The sequence below is a fragment of the Furipterus horrens genome, unplaced genomic scaffold, assembly GCF_987537825.1.
Source record: "Furipterus horrens unplaced genomic scaffold, mFurHor1.1.pri manual_scaffold_16, whole genome shotgun sequence".
Classification (NCBI taxonomy): Eukaryota; Metazoa; Chordata; class Mammalia; order Chiroptera; family Furipteridae; genus Furipterus; species Furipterus horrens.
In genome coordinates, this window is record NW_028327186.1 from 10,209,571 (window position 1) to 10,229,431 (window position 19,861).

General features: G+C 52.4%; 1 protein-coding gene across 1 annotated transcript in view; it reads left to right on the forward strand.

Moving 5' to 3' along the window:
• The window catches only part of FANCI (FA complementation group I), a 33,306-nt gene that overhangs the window by 12,329 nt on the left and 1,116 nt on the right, over nucleotides 1–19,861 (forward strand). The window contains exons 14-37 of the mRNA XM_090263756.1: nucleotides 43–130; nucleotides 638–768; nucleotides 1,107–1,177; nucleotides 2,169–2,283; nucleotides 3,419–3,541; nucleotides 3,991–4,059; nucleotides 5,871–5,972; nucleotides 6,878–7,057; nucleotides 7,135–7,256; nucleotides 7,783–7,947; nucleotides 8,583–8,762; nucleotides 10,198–10,364; nucleotides 10,576–10,652; nucleotides 11,489–11,605; nucleotides 13,716–13,767; nucleotides 14,468–14,595; nucleotides 14,692–14,760; nucleotides 14,943–15,036; nucleotides 15,311–15,498; nucleotides 16,273–16,326; nucleotides 16,414–16,473; nucleotides 17,938–18,009; nucleotides 19,214–19,309; nucleotides 19,529–19,642. Coding sequence (XP_090119882.1) covers nucleotides 43–130; nucleotides 638–768; nucleotides 1,107–1,177; nucleotides 2,169–2,283; nucleotides 3,419–3,541; nucleotides 3,991–4,059; nucleotides 5,871–5,972; nucleotides 6,878–7,057; nucleotides 7,135–7,256; nucleotides 7,783–7,947; nucleotides 8,583–8,762; nucleotides 10,198–10,364; nucleotides 10,576–10,652; nucleotides 11,489–11,605; nucleotides 13,716–13,767; nucleotides 14,468–14,595; nucleotides 14,692–14,760; nucleotides 14,943–15,036; nucleotides 15,311–15,498; nucleotides 16,273–16,326; nucleotides 16,414–16,473; nucleotides 17,938–18,009; nucleotides 19,214–19,309; nucleotides 19,529–19,642 — 2,634 coding nt within the window. The remainder of the gene's footprint in view (nucleotides 1–42; nucleotides 131–637; nucleotides 769–1,106; nucleotides 1,178–2,168; nucleotides 2,284–3,418; nucleotides 3,542–3,990; nucleotides 4,060–5,870; nucleotides 5,973–6,877; nucleotides 7,058–7,134; nucleotides 7,257–7,782; nucleotides 7,948–8,582; nucleotides 8,763–10,197; nucleotides 10,365–10,575; nucleotides 10,653–11,488; nucleotides 11,606–13,715; nucleotides 13,768–14,467; nucleotides 14,596–14,691; nucleotides 14,761–14,942; nucleotides 15,037–15,310; nucleotides 15,499–16,272; nucleotides 16,327–16,413; nucleotides 16,474–17,937; nucleotides 18,010–19,213; nucleotides 19,310–19,528; nucleotides 19,643–19,861) is intronic.

Below are 19,861 nucleotides of genomic sequence, written 5' to 3' on the forward strand. Positions count from 1 at the left end.
GGCCACCGAGGAATATTTTATTGGTTCTTCTGTTCTTTTCAGATCCATGAGATGATCAGGCAAGAAATTCTGGAGCAAGTCCTCAACAGGGTTATCACCAGAGCGTCCTCTCCCATCAGCCACTTCTTCGGTATTGAACTTCAGGGTCATCATGTTTTGGTCATGGAAGAAGAAGGTTTAACGACAGTCGTTTGTTTAAGGCAGCGACTTTCAGCCCGTGTCCCACGGCCGCATGGTGTGCTGGGAGGGTTTCTGACGCATGCGGTACCTGCCCGTTAGCCAGGGCCCTCTTTCCCTGGGTCAGTGCTCTCATTCACTTGCTTTCTCAGAACCAGAGTTTGTAAGTTTTTATTGCTTCGGCTTGGAAAGATAAAGACCTTGTGTGCTCCTTGTCTTGGCAGGATAATGGGCTTCTCTGTAGGTGAATTTCTGCAGTATTGTACTGTTGCAGAAGAAAGTTCAAGTGTCCCAGTTATAGTTGCCATAGAAAAACAGGATCAGTAGAATTTACATTGCAGTGTATTTGACTTGAGAAAGGAAACGGACTTCTTACAATTTGTTTCCTTGTTTTAATTTTCTTTTTATTTGAAATATCTTTAGTTTTTTGGAGCAACTCATTATAGATTCTGTTTTTCAGAACTGCTTTCAAATATCATCATGCATTCGCCCTTAGTTCTTCAAAGTTGTTCTTCTAAAGTCATAGAAAGCTTTGACTATTTGTCCTTCCTGCCCCTTCAAACTGTCCAAGGGCTGCTGAAGGCAGTGCAGGTGAGTCTCCCAAGGAAGGAGCGTGTCGAGCGGAGGTAGGGGCGGGAGGGAAGCCCGGCGTACGATGAACGCGTATGACCAAGGAACCCCGCTTCTCTTGATTCTGAACCATTGCGTGACGTTCTGTGTTGAGGACAGCAGGTTTAAGACATTCACGGCTAGTCCCTGTATGGTGTTTCAAGGCCCCCGTTGTCCTCATTGCTCAGTGTGGGGCCCGCTGAAGCATGTACATAAAACAGACCCCGAGGGCCTTGGGTAAGCCCAGGGCTGGGCAGCGAGGGGCTGAGGCTAACAGACAGGCTTGTTCTGGTCGTACCCATGGCTGCTTCCTCTTCCAGCCCCTTCTCAAAGTGAGCGTGTCCATGAGAGACTCCCTGATCCTGGTCCTTCGGAAAGCCATGTTCGCCAGGTACGTAGCCCCCCGTGAGCCTCTGGAACGTAGGGCCGGCGGGTGTTATGCAGGTCCCCGCTGTCCCCGTGCGGCTGCTCAGACGGCTGTGTCAGGGCTTTGTCCCGGAGAGTCCGCAGGGCGGGCCTGTGCAGTGAGAGCTGTCGCGGTTCGCGTTTTGCAGACCAGGAAGCTTAGGCTTAGAGCCAGCAGTGACTTTCCCAAAGCCAGGTCGCAGCTGGCGGTGGGGCTCGGGCTGGAGCTCGGGATGAAGTGCTCTACTGGGCACGCTGCAGGAGCCTCTCTTCCTTCATTTTTTGGTGCGTAAACAAGCTAAAGAGGGTGATACCGTCCCCCACCAACTGTCCGAGGCAGGTGGTAGGTGGAGGCCATTTCAGTGCGAGATGCGTGGTCACTGTCACGCCGGCAGCTGTTGCCCTCGGGGATGTCCGGGGGCACAGGGAGTGACGCTGTCCTGCCTGGTGTGGAGTTGACCTTTCCTGTTACTCCCTCCCCGGAGTGTGATCGACAGGCCCAGGTTGGATGTCTCGCCTCTCACATGAACGCGTTATTGCGCCTCAGCGAGACACACGCGCTTTCTGGGGGACCGGCCAATAGGGCAGGGGCAGGGCAGTCCTCTGGGAGCGGGGAGGGGGCTCCTTCCCACGCAGAGAAACTCAGCAGCGTCCTTTGCGATTCCGCATCTCCATTGGCGTTACCGGCTCGTTGTCCAGCCTCCCATGCCCCGTGTAGACGGGTCAGGACCAAAGCGGGCGGGGTCAGCACCGTGAGGTTAAGCAGGTAACGAGGAAGTCTGCTGAGCTCGGCGCTGCTGCCTGCTGGGAGCAGCTGCTTGTTTGTTGACTGTAAATTCAGTCTATTTTCCTCTGTGCTTTGCTGTGCATACACAGTCCCTCTCTGTACAAAACTAGCTAGATTTGGGGACCCAGGAGCCTGTTCCTGCGAAATGAGTATTGTTTGCTAATGGCTTCTCTGTCTGTTCCCGAGCTAGACAGCTTGATGCCCGAAAGTCTGCAGTGGCCGGGTTCCTGCTGCTGCTGAAGAACTTCAGGGTCTTAGGCAGCCTGGCGTCCTCGCAGTGCAGCCAGCCCGTCAGCATGAGCCAGGTAAGGGGCTGGGCGCCTGCCTGTCGCCTGTGTGTGGATGCGGGCGTCAGCCCCGTGCACATGGGCTTCCCTTCCTCCTGCTCCAGTTGTACAAACAGCCGTGAAGCAGCCACGATGCTGGCAGAGACGCCAGTGTCCACTAACGCTCCGTAAGGGCGCATCTGTGGCCCGCCGAACCGCTGGGCGCTGTGGCGGCCCCTGGCTGGGTGTGGCACATTTATCATCATACTCCATCGTTAGTAGTTTATTTACTTTGCAGACGAACATCTATTAAGTGCCGTAACCTGAGCAAACAAAACTTTTTACAATTATTGGGCATGTGGGCTTTGAAACAATGAAATTGTCTTTATGATTTAAGTCACGTACTATGCGGGTATACACAGCAGGCATTAACATAACGGTTTCACTGGGAACTTTATTGCTTTGGCATATAACTGTACAAAACTTGCCGTATCACACGGCACACAGTAAACAGGAATGCTGGGGATCCTTGGTGCATTATCTTCATCCCCATTTTAATGATGAGGAAACTGAGGCCGAGGGAGGAAAGGGCTTGCCCAAAGTGACAGAATCTGTAAAGGGTGGAACTGGACTTTGACCAGAGGCGGTATTTCCTGCCCTGCCAAAATGCCTGGGGAGACGTTTAGGAATTCTTTGTCTGTAATTGCTGAAGTTATTATGTAAATGAAACAAGGGGTGTTCTTGTCATGTTCATTACTGAACTAAAAGCTAGTTACCCTAACCCTTTCAGGATTTTGTGGAAGCAAAGAGATCTAGATTCTTCTACCCACTGAAGACGTGTAAGGAAGGCTTTTAGGTCTTGGAAGTAAAATCAAGGGTACTATGAATTACTGGATTCCAGAGCCATGAAATAATCCATGTGCCTTCCTAACCAGCTGGCATTGCCAAGAAAAACCTTAGGGCTGGGGAAGTGTTCATTTTGTCAAAATGCTTGAAAGTTCTTTCATTCCAAACCAGAATAAGAGCGACCCTTACCATAGCCCTCTGGTGATTGTAATGCCTGCCTCCGTCCTGCGTCTTAGCGTTTGGGGAGAGCTAAGTCTTATAGGAACTGAGGCTCATGTTACCTCCTGTGTGGATGCTACCTGGGTAAGATGGCACCTGCGTCTTTCAGGTCCACGTGGATGTCCACAGTCGCTGCAGCTCTGCTGCCAACGAAGCCTTCTGCCTGGAGATCATGGACAGTCTGAAGAGATGCTTAGGCCAGCAGGCCGACGTGCGCCTCATGCTATACGAGGTAAGTCAGCAGAGTGGAAGGCCCGGAGCGGGCCCCCAGCTAAGGACCTTTGGTAGCAGTGTAGGAATCTGTTTACCAGCTAAATTCCCAGCCACCAGCCCGGGGCCACCTTGTGAGCAGGCTTCACCAAGGATAGCAGTCTCAGACATACTACATGGTAACTCTCAGTCACTGTTACCACGTGCAAAAAGAATCTCTGCCCATATCTTGTCCAGGTTTTAAAAATTAACTTGAAACACATCATAGCCCTAAATAAATCTGTTAGGACATTGGTTTTCATTTACTCAACAAAGACTTCTGAAGGGTTTCTCTGGTAAATAACATCTCCATCTTTTTCAAAGAACTGAGCCTAGGGCCAAGCACGCTAGTGTTATTTTTAAGTTGTGGTTGTCCAGGGCACGGGTGTCTGTCGTAAAGCGTGGATTTGTCCTCTGTTTGGTCCCTACCAGGGGTTCTATGACGTCCTTCGGAGGAACTCACAGCTGGCCGGCTCGATCATGCAGACTCTGCTGTCGCAGGTGGGAAGGCGTTTCGTGGGTATAGAACGGGCAGCGGGGCATTGAGAGGCGCCTGACGTTTTCAGACTTGTCACGATGTAGGACAGTTCCCAAATAGTAGCTGGCACGTGGGGAGCATGCCTGGGGTGTGTGGTGCCATCTTGATGTTTCACTTCAGTTACACCGATGTCCTGGCCGTACTGTGCTTGCCCGGCAGTGTCCCCTCTCAGTGAGCCGTCTGCATCCCGAGTCCAGGGGTGTGTTGAACCATTTGTACGAGGGTAGAGAGAGATCTGTGGCAAAATATTGCCATGTTTTAAGTCTAGGTGGCACTTACAGGAGTATCTGTTAGGTTATTTTCTGTGCTTCTCAGTTAAAGTTTTTTAAATTATGGAATATTTCAAAGAACCATCAAAATGGGAAGAATTCAGCTTGAGAATATCTGATGTAAAGAAGACCTTTTACCCTCAACACTTCCTGGTGAAGCGTTTATTTGAATTTTGAAGCTAGCTTTATTGAGGTATAATTCACATACCATGCAATTCACCCACCTGAAGTGTACGCCTCATCGGCCTTTAGTCTGGTCGCCAAGTTGTGCAGCCTTGACCACAACCCATTTTGGGAACATCTCATCACCTTGGAAATGAGCTATCACCTGGTTTTCTCATTTTTTCCCTCCCTCCCAGTCCTAAGTAACCACTAACCTTTCTGGCTCTCCATTCACCTCTTGTGGACATTTCATATAAATGGAATCACATTATATGTGGTCTTTTACTTAATGTTTTCAAGATCCATCCATGTGACTAGATAATATTTTATTATGTGGTATTTAAATCTTTTTTTTTTTTATATTAAGAGTCTTCAAGATGCTATCATGTACCTGTTTAAATCTCACCTAAACAGTGTTACAGTTATTGCTTTAAACAGTTATATGTATGACTTTTATAATAATTAAGAAAAAGTAAAGTATGCAAACGCACAATCCTTTATATATGCCAACATATTACCATTGCCAGTGCTTTTCTTTTGTTCCTGTGGATTCAGTCTTGAACAATTTCCCATTCAGCCTGAGGAACTTCTCTGAGGAATTCTGTTGTGCAGGTCTGCTAGCAATGACTTTTCTCCATTTTTATCCATCTGGATATATATCTTTATTTTGCCTTCATTTTTGAAAGATTGTGTGACTGGATGTAAAATTTCTGGTTGACAGTGTTTTCGTTTAGTACTTTGAACATATCATTCCAGTGCCTTCCGGTTTCCATTGTTTCTCAAGGGAAGTGAGCCATATACTGTAGCTGTTTTCTCTATCTCCTTTTTCTTTCACTTTTTTAAAAAGACTTTAATTTTTGAGAGATTGGAAGGGAGGGACAAAGAGAGGGGAGAAATGTCGATGTGCAAGAGATATGTCGACCTGTTGCCTCTCACATTCCAACCCCAGCGGGGGCCTGGCCTGCAGCCCAGGCACGTGCCCTGACCGGGAACTGAACCAGCCTGGTCCCGGGGTTTGGGACGCGCCCATTCCGACTCTGGAGCCTGTATTCTCGTTACCAGGCTGCAGGGAGCGTGCGGGCGGCCTTGCGAGTTTAGGAATTGGGGTGAGAGCGTGTGATGTTTCGCAGGCGAGGTAGTGGAAGTGGAATAGGAACAAAGACCTCGATTAGCATGACGCCCACAGCAAGGGCAGAGGACGGGGGTGAGTCCGAGCAGGCAGCCTCGTGCGCTGCTTGGACGCTGGGACGTGCGTCCTAGGAGGTGTGGCACCCTGGGAGTGCCGTCAGCTCCACCGGCTGAAGGCGTGAAAACCGCCGTGTGTCTTTCCCGCCCGTGTCCAGCTGAAGCAGTTCTACGAGCCACAGCCCGACGTGCTGCCGCCTCTGAAACTGGAAGCCTGCGTTGTGACCCGAGGAGATCAGATCTCTCTGCAGGAGCCGCTGGTGAGACTCGGTCCTGCCTGGACCTCTGTTTTTACTGTCAGGTTAAATATCCACCCTGTTGGTAGGGTTGCTCTTTAGAAGAAGGCACTGTTCCCTGTGAACTTCTTTCCTGCTGCTTCCGGTGAGTTTGTCCTCGGACAGCTCCCCGCTTGTCTTCTCTGGTCCTCATCACCCTGTGTGTGTGGGTGAGATGTTCCCCGGGTCAGCACTTCCCAGTCAGGCACCCCGTCCCCGGGAGCATGTGGTCTCCCAGTTATGACTCTTTGATTATAGTACTAAATCAGTACACTTTAGAATGGGGGTGGAGGTCACCTGGGACCTGCTTCATCTTTCTGGATGGGGTATGTGACTCAGGCTGCACTAGAGCTGGCGCTCTGTTGGCCCTTCAGCAGAACTAGGACAGGTTGGTTTCCTGTCCTTGCTCTCTAGCCTCGGAAAGACCGGAAGAGGAGATAAAATTGAAACTCCACCACCGCATGATTTAGAACCCGTGGTCACAGAATTGTCATACTCCGCCTTCATGCTTGGACCTTTTCTGCCAGGACATGCCATGGTGTCTCCCATAGGCCCCCTCAACACAAAGCCCACCTTTGGGACAGCCTCTGGGACTCAGGAGCTGGAAAGGACCTGGGTGCACAGCCTTGCTCTGTGGTGGGCACTGGTCAGAGGTAGCACGTCCGCGTTGCCATCTGCGGTGGCGGCTACTTGTGAAGCCAGTGTCTTTGGGAAAAGTCAGTAACCATGCATCTGTATGTTCGATTTTTTAGTTTTGTTCATTCACATTGACTTATTTTGTGGTGCTAATGAATAACTTACTTACAGATAAAAATTATTTGTTGGTTAACATCAGCTTCACAGGTCAGCCCTGAGCACTGCGAGTGTCTGATTCTTATTTCCTTCTGCAGGACCATCTGCTGTGTTGCATTCAGCACTGCCTGGCCTGGTATAAGAGCCGAGTGGTGTCCCAGCACCAGCAGGAGGAGGAGGAGGAAGAGGAGGAGAAAGGATTCTACGAGGAGCTAGATGACATGCTGGAGTCCATTACTAATAGAATGATTAAGAGCGAACTAGAGGACTTTGAACTGGTAATAGCTAAGTCTGAGGCCTATTGAATAATGGAGGTTTGGGGTAGCTTGTTAGTTTTAATTCTTGTGTCTTTTAGGATAAATCAGCAGATTTTTCTCAGAGCACTGCTGTCGGCATCAAGAATAATATCTGTGCTTCCCTTGTGTTGGGAATTTGTGAGGTCCTAATAGAATATAATTTCTCCATCAGTAATTTCAGGTAAGATATTGCTGTGACTGTCATTGCAGTTTTCCCAACATTCCATTTCCATTTATGGGGTTGGGGTTGGGGTTTTTTCTTTTTAACTCTTAACAGTATGCTAGGTATTGAACAGATGACAGACGGTGACACTTGTCTTTTGCATCGACATCTAGCCTAAGACCAGACACTGTTCTTCTGCCAGAGAATAGCAAAGCCTGTGCCAGGCAGGCCGGAGGGTGCCCTGCCTCCAGCGGGCTTCCGTTTATTCTGACTGCCCAGATCCTGAACTCAAGAACCCCCCCTGGTCAGAGACGTTTTGACTGGTGGTATTGGACTTGATGCTCTGTACTGACTGGTCTAAGGAAGGGAGGAAAGCTAGCCCAGGCAGATGGGCGTGCTTGGGGGTCCCCCGTGAGTGAAGGCTCGTTCATGCTGCTGCTGTGTCTGAAGGGCAGGAGCCCTGGGACTTCCTACGACCACGTGGGACAGCCATCCGCAGCATCCCCATGCACGTCCTTGGTGGCCTCTCTCTCCTTGTACGCAGCAAGAACAAGTTTGAGGACGTGCTGAGCTTGTTTCTGTGCTACAAGAAACTCTCTGACATCCTTAATGAGAAAGCTGGGAAAGGCAAAACCAAAGCGGCCAGCAGGACCAGTGATAGCTTTTTGTCCCTGAAGTTCGTCTCGGACCTTCTCACTGCCCTCTTCAGGTGAGGCCGTGACCGCGCCACAGGGCGGCTGTGCCGGGGAGACTCGCAGTCCTGGGCAGCGGCACCATCTGGTTCGGATCAGTTGTTGTTACTGTAAATACATCTTTCCGAGCTTCATGGGAGCCATTTTAGCAACTTAATGGAACTCAAGGAAGGGGCTGTGGGAAGTCCTGATTATAGCTGCTCCCTGGGAAGGTGCGGATAACAACATGGACTTACAATTGACCTTTTGAGTTGGGGGTCATTGGAACTTCCCGTCTGTAGCCGGGTAGTCTTTCAGAACCTCTGGGATGTGGCTGAGGTGTTACCTGGGCCTGTAGCTGGTGCCTGGAATGGGGGGTGGGGGCGTCTGTACGACTGGCCCCTCAATCTGTGGGAGCTGAGGCATTCACCAGGCAGGTTCTGTCAGGACTTGGTTGACTTTTTGGACACCCTGCTGGTGTCTGTAGGTTGCCTGGTATTGTGGGGTAGCAGTCCCACAACAGGGAAAGTGGGGCCTGGGAGCTTCATTTAGGCAGCCTAGAGTCTGTCATTTGGAGCTTGCTGGATGCTGCTACTCTGAACAGTCCCTAGAGAGCCCAATTCCAGATCCCAATGGCAGTAGGGGAATCTCAGTCTCTCCCCCCATCCCCTAGGGACAGCACCCAAAGCCATGAAGAGAGCCTGTCTGTGCTGCGGTCCAACAGTGAGTTCATGCGCTACGTGGTCGGTGTGGCCCTGCGGAAGGTGCAGCAGCTCAAGGAGACGGGGCATGTGAGCGGCCCTGATGGCCAGAACCCAGACAGGATCTTCCAGAACCTCTGTGACATCACTCGGTAAGGCCCGCGCGCCCTCGGACGCCTGTCCCATGGCCATGGGACCTCCCGGGAGGAGCAGTTAGAGTCACTGAGACTAAGTGAACGAGAAGAAGAGAGAGAGCTCACACTGCCTGACTGCAGGCCTTACTTACAGAGGTGCTGGGTGGTACTGGCAGACTCAGCGAGCAGGAGACAGAGTGCAGGGATAACACCGATCTGGTTACGTGATTGATGGGTGCCGGGTCACTGAGTGGAGAAAGGAAGGTCTTTACTATGAACGGTTTTGAAACAAGTGGGCATCCCTATGCAAAACAAAAACAAAAAAACAGGTCATATGCAAAATATTAACTTAAAATGGATCAAAGAAAAACCTTTTTTATCTTGTTTTAGGTAAGGATTTCTTAAGTGTAACACCAGAAGCACAATTTTTTTAAATTTTTTAAATTAACTCTGCTCTTTGAAAAACACTCAGGGAAATTATGAGACAAGACTCGCAGATTCGGAGAAAATACTGGCACATCAGGTCTGGTGAAGGAATGGTAACCAGAGCACATAAAGAACTCTCAGACTTGTAATAGAAAAACCAAACAGCCAGATTTAAAACTGGGCAAAATACTGAACAGACACTTGACCAAAGAAGAGACACAGATCGTCGTCACGTAAGGGCAGGACAGGACGCCTGTGACTCAACAGCTGTAAATGCGGGTGGAAACCCCTCTGAGGAGACCACTGAGTGTCTGTCAGAACGCTGAGGGGAGAGGCTGACCGTGCCTAAGTGCCATCACGGCGTGGGGGAATCTGAACCCTTCTGCGCTGTTGAAGGGCATGTGAGATACTACAGCCACTTTGGAAAACAGTTTGAGGGTCCCCTTTATAGTTAAGCACATACCTCCTGTGTGGCCTATGTGTTCCCCTCTTAGGTATGTGCCCAAAAGAAATGAGAGCAGATATCCACATCAGGGGTTTGCCTAGAGAAGCCTTATCTGTAATAGCAAAATCTGGAAACAACCCAATGCCACCAATAGGGGGTAGATAAATTGGTGAAAGGACAGGCTGCTGTGGTCCGGCCCCGCAGTGGGACGCTGCGGGGTGGCATGGGACAGGCTGCCCACACCTGTAGCAGCACAAGGGAATCTCAAAAGTACACCCTGTCAAAGCCAGACCCAAAGGCCGCACATAAGTGACAGCATCTCATGTGACACTTCGTAAGTGGGAAAGCTGTAGGGATAGCAGTGACTGAGGTCAGTGTTGCTTGGAAAATCGAAGAGAGAGAACTGACCACAGAGGAGCATAAAGGAACTTTGAGGGTGCTAGCGATATCTTGATTGTGGGGATGGCTACACACTTCAAAATTCATAGCCCTGTACATCCACGTACAGGGTGTGAATTTGGCATATAAACTGCGCCTCAGTGAGGCCGACTTGACCAGTAAAACCACTTTTCCCCTGTGCAGGGTCTTGCTTTGGAGGTACACGTCCATACCGACTTCCGTGGAAGAGTCGGGACGGAAGGAGAAGGGGAAGAGCATCTCGCTGCTGTGCCTGGAGGGCTTGCAGAAGATCCTCAGCGCCCTGCCCCAGGCCTTCCCCGCCCAGCTGCCCCTGTTCCTGCGCGCTCTGGGTGGGCCTCTCACCGTTCACACTGGCTCGGCCTCAGCTCCTCTTTCTTAACCGGACCTCTCGATTCTATTTATTAACCTACTTACTAATCTCTTAGGAATGTAGTTAAGTCTGTCCCTAGACTTTTGGCTTTCTAAAATATTAGCTACTACAACTCTAAAAAAGCATAGTAAGTCTTATTGCAAAGAAGATAAGTTCCTTTCCTTCCTTAGAAGTGCCGGATAATGAGGGAGAGGAGGAGGACGTCAGCGTCACCCAGAGAGCAGCGTTCCAGATCCGGCAGTTCCAGGTGAGCAGCCTGGGGAGCCCCAGCAGAGGGGCTGTCCGCGGGCCAGCTGGGGAGAACAGCTGGCAGTGAAGAAGTAGGACAGGAATTTACTCTGGGTCATCATCCAACCAGAGGGCACAGCCCTTAGAATGGAAGGTTCTGTGTTTGAAAAGACACTGGGCGGTGTGTGTGAAGCCGACTTGCCCTGCTGCAGCCGCTGCCTCCAGGAATCACCATTGGAGGTGACCCGCAGAGAGACAGCCAGCAGCCTGAAAGGGCCAAGTGGATGTCTTTGTGTTGTGTCCTTGGTATAATTCGGGTTTGTCGGGTGTGCGTGAAGCCTGATTTGCAGTGAAGCCTGTTGCTTCTAACCATTAGATTAGTTGTCACAATACCAGGATCATTTTAAAGTTCCCGCTGGGTCCCAGACACCATTGCAGGTGCTGGGGATCATACCACAGAGCAGAAGAGACAAAACCCTGCCCCTGAGGCGCTTAACATTGGCGTGAGGAAGGGACTGGCAAAGTACCGAGCACCTCAGGTGGTGAGAGCAGAATGGAGAAGAGGAAAACGGGGAAGGCAGGAAGGGCTTGCTGGGTGGGGGTACTTCTAACCCTGAGTCCCATGGGTGGGCTTTGGGGACCTGTGAACCACCCAGAAGTGAGTGCCCGGCCTCTCCTGATGCACATGGGGGGAGGGGTCCGAAGTTTTTAAGAAAACATTTGCTACTGATTGTCGAAAACAGGGTAGGAAATTAGCTGTCGATTGCGTTTATTTTCAGATTTTGGTAGTTTTGAGTCCTTTTTGTCCGTGCATGATGTTCCTGCTGACAGGCCTGTGTCCCCTTCTTTTCTCAGAGGTCTCTGGCGAATCTACTCAGCGGCCAGGAGGAAGACTTCAACAGCAAGGAAGCCCTCCTGCTCGCCAGCGTTCTCACCAGCCTGTCCGGGCTGCTGGAGCCCACGTCCCCGCAGGTGCGGGCCTTGCATGCGGTCCCCCCCAGAGTCCCTCAGAGGGTGGGGGGCGGTGCATCTCCTGGAGTCTAGTTTATTTTAAATTACGTCTCTAACCATGCTCCGGAGTCAAGGTGGGACCCACGAGCTGTACGCGCTTCTGCAGGGCGCATCCCCCGCGGCACGAGTGCAGGCAGCGGGCGGGCCAGGGCGCTGCTTTAGTTCGGCCGCCATCCAGGGTCAGCCGTGAGCACTTTAACTCGGTGCCGTCCCCCTTCTTCACCTGCGAGTCAGTCACTCTTGGTGCTTTCCCTTTTTCCAGTTGAAACCATGTTGGTTATTAAGAGGGCAGGTCGACCAGCAGGTGCCCGTCTCAGCGAGGTTAGCTGAGCTGACGGGGAGCTCCCCAGGGGCATTAAGTCAGAGGGTGCGGGGCAGTCCGAAAGCGGGCCTCTGCCGGCCGAGGTGTGTGTGTGCGCAGCTGTGCCCACACGAGCGCTCACACAGGAGGAGGGGAGAAGGGCCATGTCTCGTGGGGTCCGCTCCACTCGGGAGCCCTTTCCCGGCAGGATGGCGGAGCGTCCTTGAGCCCCCAGGGCCTTGTGCTTCCGCCACCTGGCTTCCTGAGCTGCAGGAAGATGAGCTGGCGCCCTGGGGCAGGCTCCTGCGTGAGCCCCCATCCAGGGAGGGCAGGAAGCCTCGGAGGTCCGGGCGCTGGAGCACAGCACTGATCTCCTGGCCTCTGAGTTCCAGCAGCCACAGAATCTCTTACCCTAGCTGTGCGCCTCGGCCTGGAGCCCGGCGGTGCGCCCCGCCGCATGCTCAGCTTCCTTCTGCCTTTGCTGCCAAGTACAGAGGGCTGGTGCAGGACGCAGTGACGGGGCACTGGGGCGGGGGGGGGGGGGGGGCATTTGAGGCTGAAAATGAAGGGATTTGGAAAGGCTAAGAGGAGATACAGAAAAAATGGTTTAAAACGTCATGACCCCCCCCCCCCAAGCCCCAGTACTTGCAGGTAGTCTCTTGTTTTTTAAATTTCGTTTTGAACAGGCAATAAAGTCCTTCAATTTAAAAATCAGAGGTTATAAAAAGGTTTACAGTTGAGTCGTCTCCATCCTATCCTGTTCATGTCGCCCACCTGTTCCGCTCCTCTTCTCCCCCAAATAAGTACATACTTTTAAAGAAATTTTATTTTTTAAAATAAAAAATGGGAGCAAGAGAGGGAGAGAGCAATTGGTTGCCTCTCGAACCAGCAACCTTTTGGTTCACAGACCAGCACTCAGTCCACTGAACCACACCAGCCAGGGCAGTAAATACCTTTTTTACAGTTTATGTATCCTTCCTGAATTTCTCTATTCCTGCAGAAGCAACTATGAATAGGTTCTTTTTCCCATTCCTACTCCTCTTCACACAGAAGTGTGTTCTGTGTCCTGGTTACATTTCGTGCTGTGTCTATAGACCTTTTAATGTCAGTTCACAGAGAGCTTTCGGAATTAGGCTCTGAACTTACCCCCCCCCCCCAAGATGAAAAGGGAATTCTTATTGATTGTCTCGCACTGAACGATCCTAGCATTTCAGGGCCCGTGTAGCCGAGGCCTACTGAAGGAATCGCTGGAGCAGAAAGCTCAGTGCATCTGAAAACACAGCCTCCTCTGCCACCTGAGAAAGCTGGGTTTTGCCTCTTTTCTTTTTCCTTTTTCTCCCCCACTCCCTTCTAGCCTGTTGGCTCCTGAAAGCCAATTCAAATATCTTTATGGCCAGGATTTTACTCTCCTACGCCTCTCCACTCACCTGACACCCTCAAGGATGCCTCAAGACTGTGGGGCATGGGGAGGAACAAAGAAACGTCAGTCCCAGACGTGGTTGTAGGGGAGGGAGAAGCTGAGAGTAAGAGCCTGGCCCGGACCCCAGGACATTGGCCCTTCCTGAGGTGCAGACTCTGAGAATTAAGTGGCGTACTATAATGCGAGGGAAGTATTAGTAATGCTCATAACTTCGGCCTTACTTTCATGCTGTTCTCAGTAGGTGCTTTGGGATCCAGGCAGCTTTTGGCGGGTGGTTAGAATTGGAAGGGCCTAGGGCTCTTCTAGGCCCGTCTCTTGGCACATTTTATTAATACCTGAATGATCTCTAGTTTGTGCAGATGTTGTCCTGGACATCCAAGATTTGCAAGGAAAACAGCCGGGGTGAGTTTCCTGCCACGTTTCCTTTTAGGCTTTTTTTAAAACCGTCATCACCAAATGGCATTCACTCGTCCAGCAGAACAGCTACACAATACGAACCCCAGTGTCGGGAGGAATGCGGGGTGGCGGGAGCACACTTCCTGCCGGCGGGGCTGTGAGGTGGTATGTCTAGCCTGGGACACCGCCTGGCACTGACTGCCGGGCCAGACCCGTGACTGTGGCCCAGCAGCCCTCACCACAGGGCTGCTCTAATATACAAACGACCCAACTGGTCCTCAGCAGTGGGGTGCGTGAGGGAACTGGGGCGTGTCACATGGCGGAGCACAGCACAGCAGTGAGAAAGGGCCTGCCACCGGCCCACGCCCTGGGGGCTCTCTCAGACGTGATGTTGAACAGGAGGAACCTGGCGTGATTCCGTGTAGATAGAGCCTCAAATCAGACAAAGCTAGACGTGAGGTCAGAGGTCAGGATAGCGGCGTCCTTGACGGGCTTCTGGGATGCTGGGTCCGCAGCGGTCGGTCTGGCTCCCTCTGGGCACGTGGAAGGAGGTGAATGCGGGCGGGCAGCTGCCTGGTAGGCGTGTGCGGCCCTGGGGTGCTGCACCTGGGGCAGGGCAGGTTGCGTGTTCTGTCAGGTGTCCCCTTCCCCGAGGCGTGGCTGTGTCATGACTCCAACTTCTACTTTTCTTTCCTGCATACTCCAGAGGATGCCTTGTTTTGCAAGGGCTTGATGAATTTGCTCTTCAGCCTCCATGCTTCGTATAAGAGCCCTGTCACCCTGCTGCGTGACTTGTCCCAGGACATCCACGGGCATCTTGGAGACATAGATGAGGTACTGTCGCCATCCTGCAGTGCTGCACCCCAAACGCGGACAGAGGTCCAGGGAGCAGCCTGCGCCACCCCTGCTCACTTCTCTTCTGCCCCCCAGGATGTGGAGGTGGAGAAGACAAACCACTTTGCAATGGTGAATTTGCGAACAGCGGCCCCCACCGTCTGTGTAAGTCTGGGTCCCGGGGCCACGAAGTAGCCTTGCCCTCCTTTCCGTTTCACTTCGGGGAAGAGGACATTCCAGTGGCTTCTGTCCTGAGGCCTGTCACCCACCGCAGGTGGCCATGGTCGTTCTGTTAGGCTCAGCAGCTGGGTGCAGTGAGCCATGGCAGGCTTTCTTTTCTTTCACAGTTGCTGGTTCTGAGTCAGGCTGAGAAGGTTCTAGAAGAAGTGGACTGGCTAATCACCAACCTTAAGGGACAAGTGAGCCAAGAAACCGTGTCAGGTAAGACGAGTTCAGGGTGAGGATCAGGAATTGTGATGAGGGCAGGCCGACCAGCATCCTGACTGCGCCCATGCGTGGGCCTGTCCGTCTGGGCTGAAAGGGGGCACCCCTGCAGCTGGGATGGCGTCTGGCAGTCGCCCTGTGTGGCGGGTCTCGTGCTCACGTCCCTGCGGGCACCCTAGCTGCGGCGTCGAGCTAATTTCTAAGTCTCCTTCACTTGACCTCGAAAGTAAGGCCAGTTGTGTTTGAGTGTGGCAGTCTTGTTTCCCGTCAGAGGAAGCCTCTTCTCCGGCGGCTCTACCCAATCACCCCATGGAGAAGGCCATCATCATGCAGCTGGGGACCCTGCTGACGTCCTTCCATGAGCTGGTGCAGACGGCCCTGCCTTCGGGCAGCTGTGTGGACACCTTGTTAAAGGACCTCTGCAAGATGTACACCATGCTCACGGCGCTCGTCAGATACGTGAGTGAGGGGGCGAGGGGCCCGGTCCCCTCCACTGGTCCCCAGCCAGTCAGGAGACTGACTGGTCAGGTCCTGGTCTGGTCCGTAGGTGACAGGCCAGGGAAAAACAGTTCATGGCTTAGTTTTAAGCCTGTTCTTAAAGGCTGCCCTTTCCTTGGCTCATGAGGATGTGGCACCTGTTGAAGAATGAGCGCCTCTTCCAGCGCCTTCTAAGACTTCCTCTAACCTGTGGCTATAGAATTCAGTCTGATTCCGTTGCACAGAAGGGTTACAGTATTTCAGATGTTTTACAGGTCAGGTACAAGGGAGTGGAGGACGTTTATTTTTTTTAAATACAAGTCATACTCTGGATTGAGTGTAAGTTAATGCTTCTTAGTGTCTTGTTAACAGAATACCCTTTCCTTGCACGTGAATATGCGGGCCTCAGCAGACAGACACTCAGAGGCGCAGACGGCCCCCGGCAGCTCTGGCTCACTTGCGTGGCACCTAAGCCTCTGTAGGGGCGATACCGAGACCTTCTCTTCACTGGCATTTTTTTAAAGGGAAACCAGCAAGTCATTTGTTTTCTAGAGGGAGGGTTTTTAAAGCAGTGACCTGAACAAACCTGAAGCAGAAACCCTTCCTCGCCTGCTGTCGGCAAGGCCTAGGAGCTCCGAGGAGGGCGGGAGAGTCCCAGGGTCTAGGGTTCTCTGGGACTGCCGTCCTCCAGGCTGAGCGCGGGTCACAGGGGACATTTATGTAGGGCACGCGCCAAGTCTCGCTACCTTCTGTTAGTATCTCCAGGTGTGTCGGAGCTCCAGGGGGATTCCAAAGATTATGGAGAAGCTGGTGAGTCGGGGACGCCTGCCTTTCATGGGAACGGGGGAAGACGCTGTATTCCTACAACTGGGTCAGTTTCCTTTTCCTTCGCTGCAGGTGAAGCTGTCGGGCTCGCACCTGACCCCTATGTGCTATTCTTTCATCTCTTACGTACAGGTAAGTGATTCAGAGTTAGCACCAAAGCAGGTCTTTAGTCCAAGAGGACTCTCGCGTCCCCAGGGCACTGCGTGGTCACCTGAGCTGGGCATAGGTCAAGTTTCTTCACCGTGAGCCAAAGGTGCCCATTCGAGACTGGGCCAGGGCTTCACGTCTTCACAGCAGGGAAATCTTCAGTGGCGCACACGCAGAAAGGTTAATCTAACACCGTGAGAAAATCATCTGATGTCCTTGCATTTAGAGCAGGGAAGGAACGAGTGTGCTGGGGCTCAGTGACCGGGGTTATTTCTGGGGGTTCCCGTCCGTGCCAGCAGGTGTGCTGATGGAACGTGAGTCAGGCAGCAGAGAGGGTGAGGCCAGAGGCAGTCTTCCAAGAGCAGTGGAGGGGGTTGGGGGGCCCCTGAATCAGACACGGGTGGGCTCCTGCAGGATTTGGAGCAATTGTGAATGTCGTCTGGTCTCAGATACCAGCAGATTCTTGCATTCCCTGCATCCCCTTGGCTATGGCCCAAACCAGGGTCTTTTAATCTCAGCATTGTTGACAGTTTGGGCCAGGTGACTCCTTGTTGTGGGGCCCGTCCTGTGCACTTTAGGACATTTCACAGCATCTCTGCCAGTAGCAGCCCTCAGTTGTGACAACCAAAAATGCTTCTAGGAATTGCCAGGTGCCCTTGAGGTACAAAGTCAGCTCCGGGTGAGGACCAGGTGGCCTGCTGTGTCCCTAGGCCACTCAGTCACTGCAGGTAGAGTGTTGCAGGGCTGTTTCTGAGGAAGAATCAGGGAATGTCTACTAACGGGGCGAGCTCGGCCAGCATTCTGGAATGAGTGACAGAGGGAGGAGCTGTGACCTGGCAGCGCCGGCCCTGCAGGTGAAGGGCCCGTGCGTGTGTCTGTCGCTCGGTGGTTTCTCTCCAGGCTCTTCTGCCTCATCGGAATCCTGTCCTTCTGGTTCCCTTGGTCTGTTTTTAGTGTCTCCAGGAGCTCTTTATTCTCAGACCATCTGCCACAAAGGGAGGTGTTCTGTGACCTGTAACCCTTCTTGAGCATGTGACCAACTGCAGGGCTTACAGGACACGCCTGGGGGTTGCCTCTGAGCGGGAAGCCCGCAGGCCCGGGAACAGCCTCTCTAGCCTTCTCTACTCTACAGAGCCCTTGCAGCCAACTGCCCGAACAGCAGGTCCTGCTACGGGCTACACATCCCCATTCTAACGCCCTGGGCTGGCCCGGCCCTCCCCTCCATGCTGGTTCCAAGAGCAAGACTGTGAAGTCTTCACCAGTCGATGATACGAGAGGATTAGAAGCGTCGCTGATGTTCCCACCTCCCAGCACCTGCTGCAGGACAGTCCCTTTACCTAGACGTGGTCCCCTCAGGAGTCCCTGCACTCGGCTGTAATCACCTTCCCAGGAAACTCCCACTAGGCTGGTCAGTCTCAGGAGTGAGAGAGTTTGTTTCTGTTTCTCCAGAACAAGAAGAGCAGGAGCCCCAAGTGTCCGGGAGGAAAGAAGAAGGACACCGCCGCCGTCACCGTGACCGTGGTGAGTCCCCGCCGCGCTCACGGCAGGGGGTGCTGCTGAGAGAAGCCGGTCACAGGGACTGCGCAGATGAGTGGTCGCCGGGCGCTGAGGGTCAACTGCAGGCTAGGGGGGCACCTGCTAGGAGGGTCCGGGTTTCCTCTGCGGCAGGAAGGTGCTCTAACATTTCTGTGCTACAGACACAGAGCTGTGCTACGCACCAGGGTACAGTGAGTGGTGTGTGAGTTACCCCGCACCAGCGCTGCCACGAGAACGCGTGTGAGGCCGGACACGTGTGTGTGGCTGCTTCTCAGCCAGTGGGCCCTAGGTTCAGATGGGACATCTCTTTTCCTCTGAACCAAAAAACGTACGCTTTACTCAGGAAGCACCACAAAATCTTGGACTGTTTCTTTAAAAGTGGAAATAGCTCAGGACACCCATTGGGAAGGATCCTTTTAGAAGAAGTCAGTGGGCGCAGGAGCTCCCTCCAGCGTGTGTCAGGGCTGCCTGGGTGCAGAGGACGGGCTCCCTGGGCATAGGTGAAACTTGGGAGCGTGACAGTCAGGGGACCAGGGGGTAGCAGCTGGTGCATCTAAGGAGATGCAGACACACCTGCATCCTTGCGGTGACTCCATTTTCAGGGTGTCACACACAGGACTGCAGGGTACTGTGCAGACGTGACAAAACACAGATCTAAGTGCTCAGATACAGAATTATCTCCAAGAAAGTACTTTTTTTAAAGAAACAAAATATGAGAAATGTCATTTGTGGTTTTTTTAAATATATAGAAGTGTATCTATATGCACAAGAAACATCTAGAAGGATCTACAAGCTGTAATTCAGACTGGAGGGAGGTGGTATAATCTCAATAGTGAAAACTCACATGCAGACTAGAAAGAAGTAGATGCGAGTGGGCTCCTTGCTGGAAGAATATCAAGTCAGAGAGGCAGCCAGGTGTCTAAGTGGCCACCCCTCAGCCAGTCTGCAGGTAACAGCAAAGACTTAGGAATTGTAAATGGACGGATTTGGTGCGATCTCTGTTGGCGTTTAAGTCCTTTGATGTGATTGTCCTGCCGACAGTTCTTAGGTCACTGGTGCCTAAGTAAAGCTGCACTTGACTGGAAGATAGCCCAGCTTCCCCACAAAGCCGTGAGCAGTTCTGACCGCTTCAGAGGACTTCAGAAACCCTTGGACCTGAAATTTAGGTCTTCTCTTCTTTGCCCCGTAGGCCAGAGTTCTTCGGGAAACCAAGCCAATCCCAAACCTCATCTTTGCCATTGAACAGTATGAAAAATTTCTCATCTTCCTGTCCAAGAGGTCCAAGGTAAACATGCTGTTATTTTCTACCGTTTCCTTTACCCTGGAGGGGGCGGGGCAGCAGGGAAGTACTACATACAGTCTTTTCCTGTTCTGATCTGACGGTCTGAACCCCAACATCACGTGGGGAACCAGTGGGCAGACAGGCCCGGGGGCTGTGTCAGGGGCAGCCCGAGCGTGAGGCCGGGCGGCAGGGGCCATGCCCACACTCCCACCCTGTCCCCAGGTGAACCTCATGCAGCACATGAAGCTCAGCACCTCGCGGGACTTCAAGATCAAGGGCAACGTGCTGGACATGCTTCTCCGAGAGGAGGAGGAGGAGGAGGAGGACAATGAGGAGGTCAGTGCCAGCTTCTGACTGGGTGCTGCAGGCCCAGCCACCCTTCCCAGCGGGTCACCAGTCGGAGCAGCCAGACAGTGAGCTACAAGGGTCAGGCAAACAAAATTAAGAACTCTCATGAGACGGTCTGTAACCGTGGAGCCACACTGAGGTGCCCAAACTAGGACACGTGTTGGGTACACATTTCCAGAAACAAGGTCTAAGAGTGGGTGACCCGCT